General features: G+C 36.8%; 1 protein-coding gene across 1 annotated transcript in view; it reads left to right on the forward strand.

Annotated features, from left to right (window-relative positions):
* Positions 1–13,468, forward strand: part of LOC150087255 (zinc finger SWIM domain-containing protein 5-like) — a 452,587-nt gene that overhangs the window by 384,441 nt on the left and 54,678 nt on the right. Inside the window, exons 10-12 of the mRNA XM_090372423.1 lie at positions 3,366–3,521; positions 7,154–7,444; positions 11,708–11,843. Of these exons, the coding sequence (XP_090228549.1) occupies positions 3,366–3,521; positions 7,154–7,444; positions 11,708–11,843 (583 nt within the window). The remainder of the gene's footprint in view (positions 1–3,365; positions 3,522–7,153; positions 7,445–11,707; positions 11,844–13,468) is intronic.

A 13,468-nucleotide genomic window follows, 5' to 3' on the forward strand; every position in this document is an offset into this window, starting at 1 on the left:
TTTTTTCTGACAGGATCTCAGTTATTGGTTTATTCGACTACTGCTCATCTCAGTTGCCCAAGTTATCCGCTGTATGATTCCTTTCCCCTCAAAGGTGGTACTTGCGCATATGTCCATTCTGATATTCCCTGTCAGAGACTTAGTAATTTGGAATCTCCTCTTTTCGATCTTCTCTGGCTTAAAATCTCTCTACCTCATTCTGTCAAATTCATCTGTTGTCTCTACCTTTCTCTCAACTCCACTACTCACTTGGAACTCTTTGACTTCCTGTCTTTGCAACTTAGCTTTCTTCAGTCCAACTTTCCTAACAGTGAAGTAATTTTCCTTGGTGATTTTAATGTTCACAACTACGGCTGTTTTCCGTTTTTTAGCCACACCGACCCAGCTGGTCGAGATGCTGAGGCTTTTGTAATTACTAATGACCTTGCACAGATTGTTCATTTACCTACAAGAATACCGGACAATCCTAACCATACGGCAACACGCTTCATCTTTTTCTCACAAACAACCCTTGTAAGTACACGGTTGAAGTGAGTGGTCCTTTAGGCGCCCCAGATCACAACTTGGTGATTGTCTCTTCACCAATAGAGGAACCTTTATCTCATGGCTATTCCCAACCTCATGTTGTTTGGCATTACAAGAATGCAAAATGGGATGACCTGCAAGATTTCTTTTCTTTTTTTCCTTGGTCAGACTACTGTTTCAAAACTTCTGATATCAACGTTTGCTCAGATCGTGTCAGTGAAATTATTCTTGTAGGAAAGGAATCCTTTATTCTACACTCCACTTTAAAATTTCATCATTTATCTAATCCTAGGTTTTCCAATAAATGTGCTAAGGCTGTTCAAGAAAGCAATGTTGCATATCATAATTGGCTTGTTTCCAATTCTTCAGTTTCATTTTCTGCCTACAATTGTAAAGCAGTTATTAATCATTCCAAACTAGATTTTGAACAGGCTAAGAGTAGAAAACTTGCTTCTTGCCAAAGCTATTGGCAAGAAGCTCCCACCACTGTCAAAACCACATGGTTCTGTTGTCACTTCAGCTAAGACACTCCATCTAATTGCATTTGTGATTATATCGATAGCTGGAATTGTGTTGGTTTTTACGTTATTATGGTGAAATGTGTTTCCCCTTCACTGATATAAAAAACAAATACATTTCCCATTTTTTTTCCAACTCATATATTAATGATCTTGGTAAAACACCTCCCACCATTCCCAACATGCTCCATTCAATGCCTCCTGTGGTCTTCCGTCAAAAGGATGCCAGAAGGATTTTGATGAATCTTGATGCTAAGAAAGCTCCAGGTTCTGATGGTATTTCTCCACTTGTTCTCAAAGCCTGTACTCCCGAACTTACTCCTGTTCTTTGCCACTTTTTTCACTTTCTTATTACATAGGTGTTTTAACTTCTGCTCGAAAATTTGCTCATATCCAGCCAGTTCCTAAAAAGGGTGACAAATCCGTCCCATCCAGTTATCATTGAATTGCAATTACTTCTACTCTTTCTTAAAGTAATGGAGAAATCAATTAACCACCAACTCTTAAACTACCTAGAAATCTTCTGTCTGATCAGTGATCGGCAGTATGGATTCTATCAGTGTTGATCCACTGGATAATTCTGGCTTATGTTACCCATTTATGGACAAATTTAATGGAAAAGTTTGGTGAAACACAAGCAGTTGCTCTTGACATCTCAAAGGCTTTCGATCGTGTTTGGCATAAAGGTCTTCTAATGGTTTGCTTCCTTCTTATGATTTGCCAACTGTTTTTGGTAATTGGTTATCCAGTTTTCTCTCTGATCGCTCACTGAGGGTGAGGGTAGATGGCTCTCTATCTTCTAACGTCGCCACTAATGCTGGTGTCCCCCAAGGTTCAGTGCTTGCCCCCACTCTTTTCCTCTTGTATATTAATGACCTTCTTCCATTGACTGGAAATCCTATCCATAGTTTTGCCGATGATAGCACATTGCATTCCACTTTCCATTTTGAGAAACCTTGCCCTGCTCAATTAGTTTCAACTTCTCGAATATCCGCTACCAATTCCTTAAATGCCAATCTCCAGGTAACTCTTTAGTGGGGCAAAGACAACTTAGTTGATTTCAATCCTCTTGTAAAACTCAGTCTTGTCTTATATCTCGCAAAAAGGATTCTTCTGCTCCTATGCTTATCTTTGGTGACACTCTGATTTCTAGTCAAGATGATATATCTCTTTTGGGGATTATCCTGACTTCTAATCTCTCTCTCTTGGCACAAGCACATTACAAATATTGCTTCCTTTGCATCTAAAAAACTTGGTTTTCCCTTTCGCTCTCGGCGTTAGTTTTCTTCCAAACAGCTTTTCACTCTATACAAATCGCAAGTCCTCCCTACCATGGAATGTGGTTTCCACATCTGGGGTGGTGCTCCCAAAACCTTTCTCAGGCTTCTAGATTCCATTCAGAAGAGGGCAGTTAGATTAATTTATGACTCATCTCTAACAGAGTCTCTCCACTCTCTGTCTCATAGACATACTATTTCTTCTGCATGCCTTTTCTACAGATACTTCCATGGGCACTGTTCTTCTGAATTGGCTTCTATAATTTTCCACTCTCTCTTTCAAAACAGTCCGAACACGTGCCGCCACCAGCCAACATCCATTTACTGTCCAACTTCAAACTCACAGAACCAACTTTTCATCTTCCTCGTTTATTCATTCAACTGCCGTTTTGTGGAACAACCTTTCTTCGTACGTATTTCCTGAAAATTACAGTCTACAGAAGTTCAAGTCTAATTTCAACAAATATCTTGTTTCGTCTTCTCAATCTCCAACCAAAGCACGGTACTAAGTACTATAGTTTCTAATACCTCTCATGTTTGAGGTTTTCATAAAAAAAAAAAAAAGAAAGTTTCTGACAAGGGCAAAGTCTGCAACAGTAGTTTTGATGAAATCAAAAAAAAAAGTTGGTCTAACAGAAAAATCCATACAGAAAGCCATGTATAGAAAAATCCTAGGTAAATTAATGTTCAAAAACATACTGTACTGGTAAACAATCCTGTATTTGTATTTTAATATGAAATGTGTATGTAGTCAATGAAATTTAATGTTTAGTGTAGTGTGGACTTAAAAACAAACAAACTGCTTTTTCTGAAAAATATCTTGTTTTCAATTACCCAATCTCCATTTTTTTGAAAGCCAAAAGTTGACAACTATGCCCTTTCTAAATATTTATTAAAAAGATGGAGTATAATTAGTTTTTTTTATTTATTTATTTTTTTTCATTGAAATCTCTTAGACAGATACCATTGCAAATATGGCTTTATCTTTACAAAAGTGAGTGTTAATTATAACTAGCATTTTTTTTTTTTTTTTTCCCCTTTTCAGTGGCACCTTGTTCTAGTTCAGGGATTACAAATAATCCCATCCACTATAATACAGAAGGATGGATAGGGCATCCTTTAGACCCTATTGGATCGCTTTTTGATACTCTTGCTGAGTCTTCATTAGTTCCTGATACCAAGCCATATGATCATTTCTATGGTGAGTGTTTGTTTTGTTTTTTTTTTTTTTCATATTAAGGCATATCTAACTCATGGGCCATATGCAGCCAGCCCTTTCTTCATATTATGTAGCCCACAGCCACATAGTCAGTTCTGCTGAAATTGGTATTCCATAAGAGTTACCTACATGGCAGCTCTAGTGGAAAGGTAAATGAAGTGTTATCCTCTAACACTTAAAGCTAGTGTGTCAATGTAGTATCATACTGAATTTCAAAAGGGTCAATTCTAGGAATATTTGACCTCTATATTGCTTTTTGCAGTATTTCATATGTCCATCTCAGTATTTAACAGTATTATTACAACCATGTAATAATAATAATAATGCACAGTGGTTACAATACCAGACTACCAGCCTTGTGGACCTGTGTTCGAGTCCCATGTTGGCTGGAGCGAAAGCTTGTCCATCACACTGGAAGACTGGCATAATAATATTTAAAAAAAATTGAGAAAGTCTGTCTGCTTAGGCAGATCTACCTCCCCCAAGGTTTAAGTGGTGGCTTAGGCAGAGAGTGGCACCATCTGGTGTCACTCCAAAGAACTAACACCACCACTGGACACAAGCCAAAGCTAAAATGGTCTACCTCCTTAGATGGATGATGATGTCAAAAAGAAGTAATGAATGTACTTCATTGAGTGTGGCACAGGATAAAGTCACTTGCATTCAGGCCTTCGGCAGAAAGGTTGGTCTGAAAAGTCAGAGGCTGTCTTCCAGGGAAGACAGTTGAGCAAGTGGTGCTGTCACAAAGGATGGGCAAGGTCATCTAGCCCAATCAACTGGAAGTGCTTCCTGTGCAACTGCACTAGTGAACACCCAGGAAGGAAGAAAAACCCAACAGTCATCATACTACAAAGTAATGAAGCTAGAGATTGATATGACAATGTATAGGATGAGACTACATATCAAGTGGTTGGGACAATTTCTGGATGTCCATGTTACCGAAAAGCGAATAGCAGAATAGAGAACAACCATTGTCACAAAAAACCTGATAGCTCCTTCAATGTTGGAAAAAATCAAACAGGATATGAGTGACCAACTACAAAGAACAAAGAATATGGAGAACATGGAACGAATGAGGTTCCATGTCTGCAAGAAGAAATTCAACCCAGTGGAAATGGATGAGGTCGTGATATCAAGAATAGAAGACCAGTGGAAGAAGGCCTAACAGAATTTAAGGGAATAAACCCCCCAAAGACCCACACCATACTGAAGCAGAGCCTAATAGAATCTTCTAGCAAATCACATGCCACTTCAATCATCAAAAACTACCAGATTACCTCAACAACAACAGTGCAACGCTGGTGGCCATCCAGACAGCTGTATACTATGCTGCCCTAACAGCCACTAGGATCAACAGATGAGAGACCAAACAAAACGAAAAAATAAGGAACTGCCTGCTTAGGAAAGAAGAAGTAAGAGTCAAGATAGCCCAATTGACCTAATATCAACGGGGTAATATTGGAAAAGTGAAGAGCATTCTCAAGAGAGAGACAACATCCACAGCAAACATGAGTCCAAAATTCAGAGAATAGGAGAATACTTAGACACACTAAATCACAACCTCTTCACACTTGGCAAGAGACTACACCGATACAAAAAAAGCTCCCAGGGAAAAATAAAAAAACGAATATTTGATCTACAGGAGTATCAGACAAGAATGGAAAGATGACAATGGACCACCCAAGCAGAAGACAATCAAAGTTCTAGGGCAACATAAGGAGCAGTGAAGTAAGACATAACAACCAAGCCCTCTGAATAGAACTTGAACAGGAGAAAACTGAGAATGTACATAAGATGATAGAATGATAGATTCAGGAGGAAGAAGTATAGCAGTTGATCAGAAAGTCCCACAGCTAGCAAACCCCAGGAATAGATATCCACAACTACTGGTATTATTATTATTATTATTATTATTATTATTATTATTATTATTATCACTTGCACACACAAGCACCTAATAGAGCAGTTCACCTGGATGATGTCACCCAGAGTTTCTAACTCAAGAATCACATACTTGATGGCCAAGATACAAGAAACCTGGTGAAATATAGACCCGATCACCTGTCTCCCAACGATGTACAAGATCCTGACAAGCTACATAACTAAGAAGACATCAGACCACTTGGAGAGCCAGAACATCATGACTGAACAGCAGAAGGGATACAAGGTGGATGAGCAAAGTATGCGAGGAGAAATTGACCATTTATGCTACAGTTATAGAGCAAGCCTACAAGAAGCACCACAACCTGTACACAACCTACATTGATTACCACAAGTCCTTTGAATTCATGCCTGGCTAACAGAGACACTGATGATCAACAAAGTCAATCCAACAGTGGCAAACTTCCAAGACGTAGTCATGGCAAAATGGAGTACTACCATCAAGGTTGAGAATATCACAATGAGACTGATCCCCATCGGGAGGGGAATCATTCAGGGAGATGCCTTGAGCCCACTGTGATTCTGTCTAGCACTCAACCCTCTATCCATCCACCATGCTCAACAACAGCAAGTATGGATATACCCTCAAAGAAGGAAGGAAAAGCCTGTACACCCTCTCCCACCTGTGTACATGGATGACATCAAGCTGTACATGGCAACTGAGAACAACTCCAGCAGCTACTCCCGATCACCGAAGAATTCAGAAATGGTGATTCTGGCAACCCGCAACCTTCATGAACTCATGCTGCCCATAACCTTCAGCATTTTGTTTGTTTTAAACCAAAAAGTGTGGATGCCCGTGGTGTGGATCATGTATTTACTTTATCAGTCATTATTTCATTGTTATTGCTCACGTTATGTTTCATCCTCTGTTTGCTTATGCCAGTAAGAAATAACTTATAAATAAATAATATTATTCAATTGGTATTAGATAGCAATATCTAAACAAAGTAGATTAGAATGAATAATGGAAAAATACAAAGTAGTGATGATAATTTTCAGGAAAAAAATTAGCATTATTATAACTGCCTGCAGGTTGATAGATTTGATCATTGAGCAGAATCATTAACAGTGGATTATATTAGTTGTTGTTGTTGGAGTGGGATTTATTGGCGCAAGGGCTGCTATGACCATATTGCGCCGGATTATATTAGACTAGCTGATTTAAAAGCCACTCTTATTGCTTCGTTCTATAATAAAAAGAAAGTACGGTTAGGCCCTCTATAAAAAAATTCCCTAAATCACCACAAAAATTTCATTATGAAGAAATTTTGTTCTAAACTATTGAATTTTTTTCAACGTCATAAGACAAGAATTGCTATTTGCATATCAGAATATCCATTTTTCTAATGAACGAGAAAGTTATGAAATTAAAAATTGCAATAAAATTAATGCTATGGATATATAACAAATAAAATAAAAATAAAAAAATTCCCAAAAAAGGATATTCTTCTTCTTTTTTTTTTTTTTCACTTTATTTTGTCTTAAAAAATAATAAATTAATAATGTTTCTGTATCATGTTATTATTCTGAATGAAACATTTGCATGCCAAATTAATCTTTAAACTCTGCCCATGGAAAACAGTAGCTCTTCTATTGGGTGCTGTTATTTGCTCTTTTGGCATTTAAGAACCAAAAAATAAAAAAATAATTTTTTTTTTTTTTTATGCTAGACTTCATGACTACAAGTACTGTTGAAGATGGAAGCGCCCCTCCTCGAGAGCGTCCTCATTATCAACACGTGGTAGTTCCTGGAAGCAGAGATCGCAGTGAAACATTCCTGTCATTAGCTGTAGAAGCTGCACTTATAGGGTTAGGCCAACAAAGGATAATGCCACCAGGCCTCTATGCACAAGAAAAGGCATGTAAGCAAGAGGACCAGCTTATCATGAAACTTCAAGACATCGACTTAGATGGCACTTTAGTAGCTGTATTAAGGAAGCAAGCTATGCTACTTCTTGAAGGTCAGGATCAAAATAATGCATACTTTGACTTTGTTTAACTTATGTATGCAACTTATAATTAAAAGTATCAGGTTTTGTGATTTAAACTTCTTGTTTTACAGCTTTCTTAAGTATTTTGTTCAAAAATGCTGCTCTTGAGCAAACATAATGTAAACTTTTTAATTTTTGAATTACCTTCATGTGTATGGATGCACATAAAATAACTTTTCATGATGGACTGAAATTTTTTATACATATTTATTTATTACCTCAATGGAATACAAAATATTGCAAAATATATATTTGGAGTAAAGTACCCATAGATTCGCTCAAAGTGTTTGATATGGCCACTTTCATTTTCAATTATTAAGACTCACTGAGAAATAAAATTATAGTCATTTAAAGTACTGTGGATCAATAGTAAAAACATCTTTTCTAATTGTATGCTTAATTTCTAATAAATTCAAAGGCTGGTGTCTGTGAAAATGTTCTTTCAAATATCCCATAGCCAAAAGTTGCTGCAATTGAAATCAGAGCTTTACAAAAGTCATTTTACATCAAAATTTGGCCATTAAGATTATTGTTGAATGTACTCTTGAGAAGACTAGTTATCCACAAATGGAAATGAGGTAGAATTCCGTTTTGCAGGAATATGGTTCTGTAGAGGATAGCTAATTAGCCTGATAAGTGAATTAGCTTGTTATCCCACATCTATAAGTTGTTCACAAGGGTGTCACTACTAACAGATTACAAAGAATACTTGATGAGAATCAACCAAAAGAGCAAGCTGTCTTTAGGATAGGATTCTCAACTATGGACCACCTTCATGTAATATCACAGCTAATGGAGAAAGCAAATGAATATAAAACACCATTATGCCTGGCATTTGTGGATTATGAAAAGGCATTTGACTTTCCAGGTACTGGAAAGACAAGGCATAGATACCCCATATATTATGATTTTGAAGAAAATATATGAGAACGCTACCTCCTTTATTAGACTAGACAAAGACAGTAGCAATTTAAAATTGAGAAAGGAGTTTGACAAGGAGACACTATATCTCCGAAGTTGTTTACTGCTGCCCTTGAGGAAGCATTCAGGAAATTGTTGTTGTCGTTGAATTTAACGACACATAGGCTGCCAGGTCCATATTGTGATGGTATTCAGAAGATTAGACTGATTGCAGAAAGAGTCAATGTGAATGGAGAGTACCTAAACTATTTACAATATGCAGATGACATTGTGATCATAAGCCATGATCCCAAAGAATTAGAGGAAAATCTTAATTCAGTTATGGAGAATTAGTAAGGATTTCGGACTAAAGATGAATATGGCTAAAACAAAAGTAATTATGAACAAGTATGCCACAGAAAGGGATATAATCATTAAAGGAGCATTGATTGAAAAGGTGGATTCATATAATTATCTGAGGCAAGTCATAATAATGATAAATGCCAGAAATCAAGTGAAGAATAAATTTTGGATGGATAGCATTCAGGAAATGCCCCAATTTGTCTGAAATGTAAAATAATGAACCAATGTATACTTCCCACCATGACTTATGGAAGTGAAACTAGGGCACTCCCCAAAAGAATGGAAGAAAAGCAGAAACTACACAGCAAAGAATGGAACAAATTATATTAGGAATCAGGCTGCTAGATAAGAAGAGGAACATGTGGATTAGGCAGCAAACTCAAGTAAAGGACACTCTTATCAAAACTAAAGAACTAAAATGGTCTTGGGCAGGACACATAGCTCAACGACATGATGACAGATGGACTAAGAAAATAACTGAATGGTACCCAAGAGGGGCTCGAAGAAAACCTGGAAGACAACGATGGAGGTAGACAGATGAAATTCATGAGTTCGTGGGTAGTAAATGGATATCCATTGCACAAAACAGAAGAACTAGAAAGTTGCTGGAGAGGCCTTCATCCTGCAGTGGATTGAAAATGGCTGATGATGATGATGATGATGAATTCACTTAACTTAGGCAAAATGATGCCAGACAACAACATGATATATCATCCCCAGTTAATGTAACAGTTTTGAGTACTACATTAGCTTCTTCCTTAAAAAAATGTGGACCAGTCAAAAATCAGTATATAAAGCCACACCATGCAGTAACTTTTTCATCATAGGAAGGAGTTTCAACATAATGGCAATTGTGGATTTTACACTATCATTCTGAAGGCTGAAATGAGCATTGTCTGTGGACAACATTAACTGTGAGCCTAGATTTTTTTATCTAACATCTCTAATCATCCAGTTTTCCTAAATTCAGTTTCAGATTGAGTAGATTTGTTCTTACATATGAAAGCCTTAAAATTTGCTTCATTACTTTTAAAACCATCCTCTGTAGAATATATCCACCTGTCAGGTGACACCCCTGGCACTGCAAATACTTAAAAGTTGAAACAATTTCTGGAACAAGGAGTTTTAATGCATCGTTTTAATTATATCTCATACTTTCATATATTCATATTGTGAATACCTTCACAATGAGTTTCCATGGTATTGCACTACCTCGAACAAGTAACGCTTCACTTATGGAGAAGACTAACGTTACTTATTCTCGGCAGATACCACCACCCAGATGGCACCAATTCAAAGCTTATTGGCTTCTCATCGGCGGGTGGGCAGGTACCCTGTTGTTGCAATAGTGACAACCCAGTTATTAGCATTAGTAGAGGCATATGATGCAAGAAAGCAAGCTTATACAGCAGCAGCCAAAAAAAAAAACCCTTCCCATTTCACCCATCCATTCGCTCCAAATGTTTGTCTAGTTCTGCCTTGAATTTATTTAAGCTGTCAACTTCTACAATGACAGATGGAAGTTTGTTCCAACAATCAACCACATGCTGGCTAAAGACAAATTTCCGCACATCTATTCTACAACTGTTTTTCCTCGATTTGAATTTATGTCCCCTCAGGCGATTAAACTGGTCAAGAGGAAGAATCCTATCAGCATTGAGCTTGCTCAAACAATTCAAGGCCTTATACACCTCAATCAAATCACCTTGCAGGTGCCTAGTCACCAGACACTATAATTTGCAAATCTTAAGCCTTTATTCCATTCACTAATCTTGTTGCCCTTCTCTGTACTCGTTCCAATAGCTCTACATCCTTCCTAAAATGGGGCATCCAGACCTGCATACAATACTCAAGGTGCAGCCTGACCATTGCTTTATAGAAGGGATAATCACCTCCTTATCCCTGCTAGAAAAATTCCTGTATATCATGGACAAGACACCATGAGCTACTCTTGCAGACTGTCTGCACTGCTTATGAAGTATAACTCCACAATATGAGAGATTCCATAATGATGGTTTAATCTAAAAGATATTTCTTGGCTAAATGCCTAAGAGTATGAAGGAGTTTAATTATGCATGGGTAATGAACACACATCATTTTTACTACCAAGGTAGTTTTAATGCATCGTTTTAATTATAACTCATATTGTGAATTCTTTCTTGAGGAGTTGCATATTTCCCCATCTGTCTCGTCACTGATTGGTTGGCCTACCACTTCTGAGGCATCATGCACATTCCTTGTACTTTCATATTTTTTTCAGAAGAGCAGTGAGTACTGTAGCGTAATACAAATCAGAACTATTCTTTGTAGCGTAATACAAATCAGAACTATTCTTTACCTTTCCTCTCTTTTATTTATTTTTGCCCCATGTTTGGCTTAGAAGAGGGCTCTCCTTCCTATTAAAGTGTACATGCATGGATCTGATATACTTATTTGTTTCTAATTCTGTTCATTAAAAAGAAATCCATAATTGTTTGAATTCATGAAATTCTATTATCAAAATTCCTGCTTGTAATTTTTGATATTTTCAAACTTTTAGCTGTAAAGATTTTAATCTTGTGCATACTATTTTTGTGATTGTGGTGTTTTCGGTCCTTTTTCAATTATTTATCCATGAAGCAATTATTAGTCTTGTATCCTTTGTTTGCACAAAAATGGATTGAATACTTATATAAATAACGAAGTTAATAATGGGGAAAACAAGTGTTTTCCTCATTATTAACTACACACACACACACACACACACACACACACACACACACACACACACACACACACACACACACAGGTGTGCATCCTTGCTATAACTGAGTTTGAAATTTTCGTTGGGCTGTTGATAAATATTATTCAGTTTTTATACATTGAGGTAATAAAAAAGTCCGAGTCTTCCTTTTAGCTGTATGTCACTTGGCATTTTAAATTAAATATATTCATTAAATAAAATAATAATTTTGTGCAATTGATTTCTAGGTGGTCCGTTCAGCGGTCTTGGAAGTGGCATTCATCCCGAAAGTGTCCCAATGCACACTTTTGCTAAATACCTCTTTACTGCTCTTCTGCCATATGATTCTGATCTCGCCTTCAGTGTTGGATTGAGAGCCATGAGGTTAATATGTTCAGTTTCTTATAACCCTTGTTAAAGACAAACTGTTATGTACATACATGCACACATATTTTTTTTTTTTTTATTTATTTATTATTTTATTATTATTTTTTTTTTTTTATTTTATTTTTTTTTTTAACCAAACAGTATAGTATCAGTTGTTAGAAGTAGAGAGGACGAGAGGCAAGCAAGTAACCGAATACTCACTTAAGATGAGTATTCTATTTTTGTCCTATCACTTGCTGCAACATATAGCTAACAAAATAAATATTCTTTCTATGCCCTACAGTTTTTTATCCTGTGCCTGATATTTCACCTCAAAAAAATATGGAACCCTGATTGTTTGCAGTTGTTTCTGTATTTAATGTAAACTGTTCAAATATTTAATTATTACTCCTCGATATATACTGAGTGGCCAAGTTTATTTGCTGCATGACCTGATAGCAGGTAGTACCTCCTTTATCCCTCAGAATAGCTTCGAGCCACCTGGACATTGACTCTGCATCAGTGGATTATGTGGAACCCTGGTTTTTCAACGATTTCCAGGGTTTTACGTTCCAGCAACGTTATTGTCTCCATAACATATAGCTTCAGTCAACAACTTTTTATGTAGTGCCTGCTGAAATCTAAAACTGAATTTTATGCATGTGACCATGCATAAAATTCAGACACATTATTTGACCATCAACCTAATAATCAGAAGAGATGATAGTTTGATTTCTCATCATCTATTAGCCTGGAGGATTTCCCAAATTACTCTTCATGCTAGTCTTATAATAAAGGGAACTCGAAGATACATTAGTTAACAAGTGTGCAATGGATTTTGATTTGTGAAATCAGAATACCAGAACTGTGTCAAGTTATTGCCGACTGTAAGTAAGTTGGAGCTGTTATATTGATGTTTGAAAGACCTCTAATCATGTAAAAGGATTTTTCCATGTGTTGTCTTGTTTATATATATATATCAGAAGAATGGTTTCATAGTTGTATTCCTCAAATATGGAAAGATCTCACAAACTATCGTGATGATTACTACTTTTGTGTGGTGAATATAGCAAAGTTTAAAAAGTCTCTGGATCTAAAAGAAAGCTGTAGTATATTCCAACATACCCTCCTCTATTGCAATGGTGCCACACAATGAAGACCTGACATTTTCCATTCCCTCTTCCAGAGAAGATTCTTCAGAATTGGATGCTGAAGCTGGTGAATAGTATAATTGTGATTACATCTCAGAAACCTAGTCAAGTAAAGCAACACATTTCCCTAATCAGCAAGAATTGAATGACTTAGTGAAGGACTTGGGTCTAACCAAATGTAATGTAGAACTCTAACATGTCAATTTAAAAGAGTAGAATCCACTGTATCCCAGCTGCAAGACTTCCAGAATACAGAAAAAGACACGCAGTTATTCTCGTTTTTGCACTGTTGCAGATGATTACCCCTACGAAGAAATTGGTATAGGTCAAAATCCAGAAAAGTGGTGTCTTTATGTAGACAGTTCAAGTAAAAATTTGAAAGCTCTGTTGCTTCACAGTGGAATACATGCCCCCCCCTCTCTCTTTCTCTCTCTCTTTCTCTCTCTCTCTCTCTCTCTCTCTCTCTCTCTCTCTCTCTCTCTCAGATAACCA

Source organism: Mastigoproctus giganteus, chromosome 4 (assembly GCF_048544385.1).
Source record: "Mastigoproctus giganteus isolate SK-2022 chromosome 4, ASM4854438v1, whole genome shotgun sequence".
Classification (NCBI taxonomy): Eukaryota; Metazoa; Arthropoda; class Arachnida; order Uropygi; family Thelyphonidae; genus Mastigoproctus; species Mastigoproctus giganteus.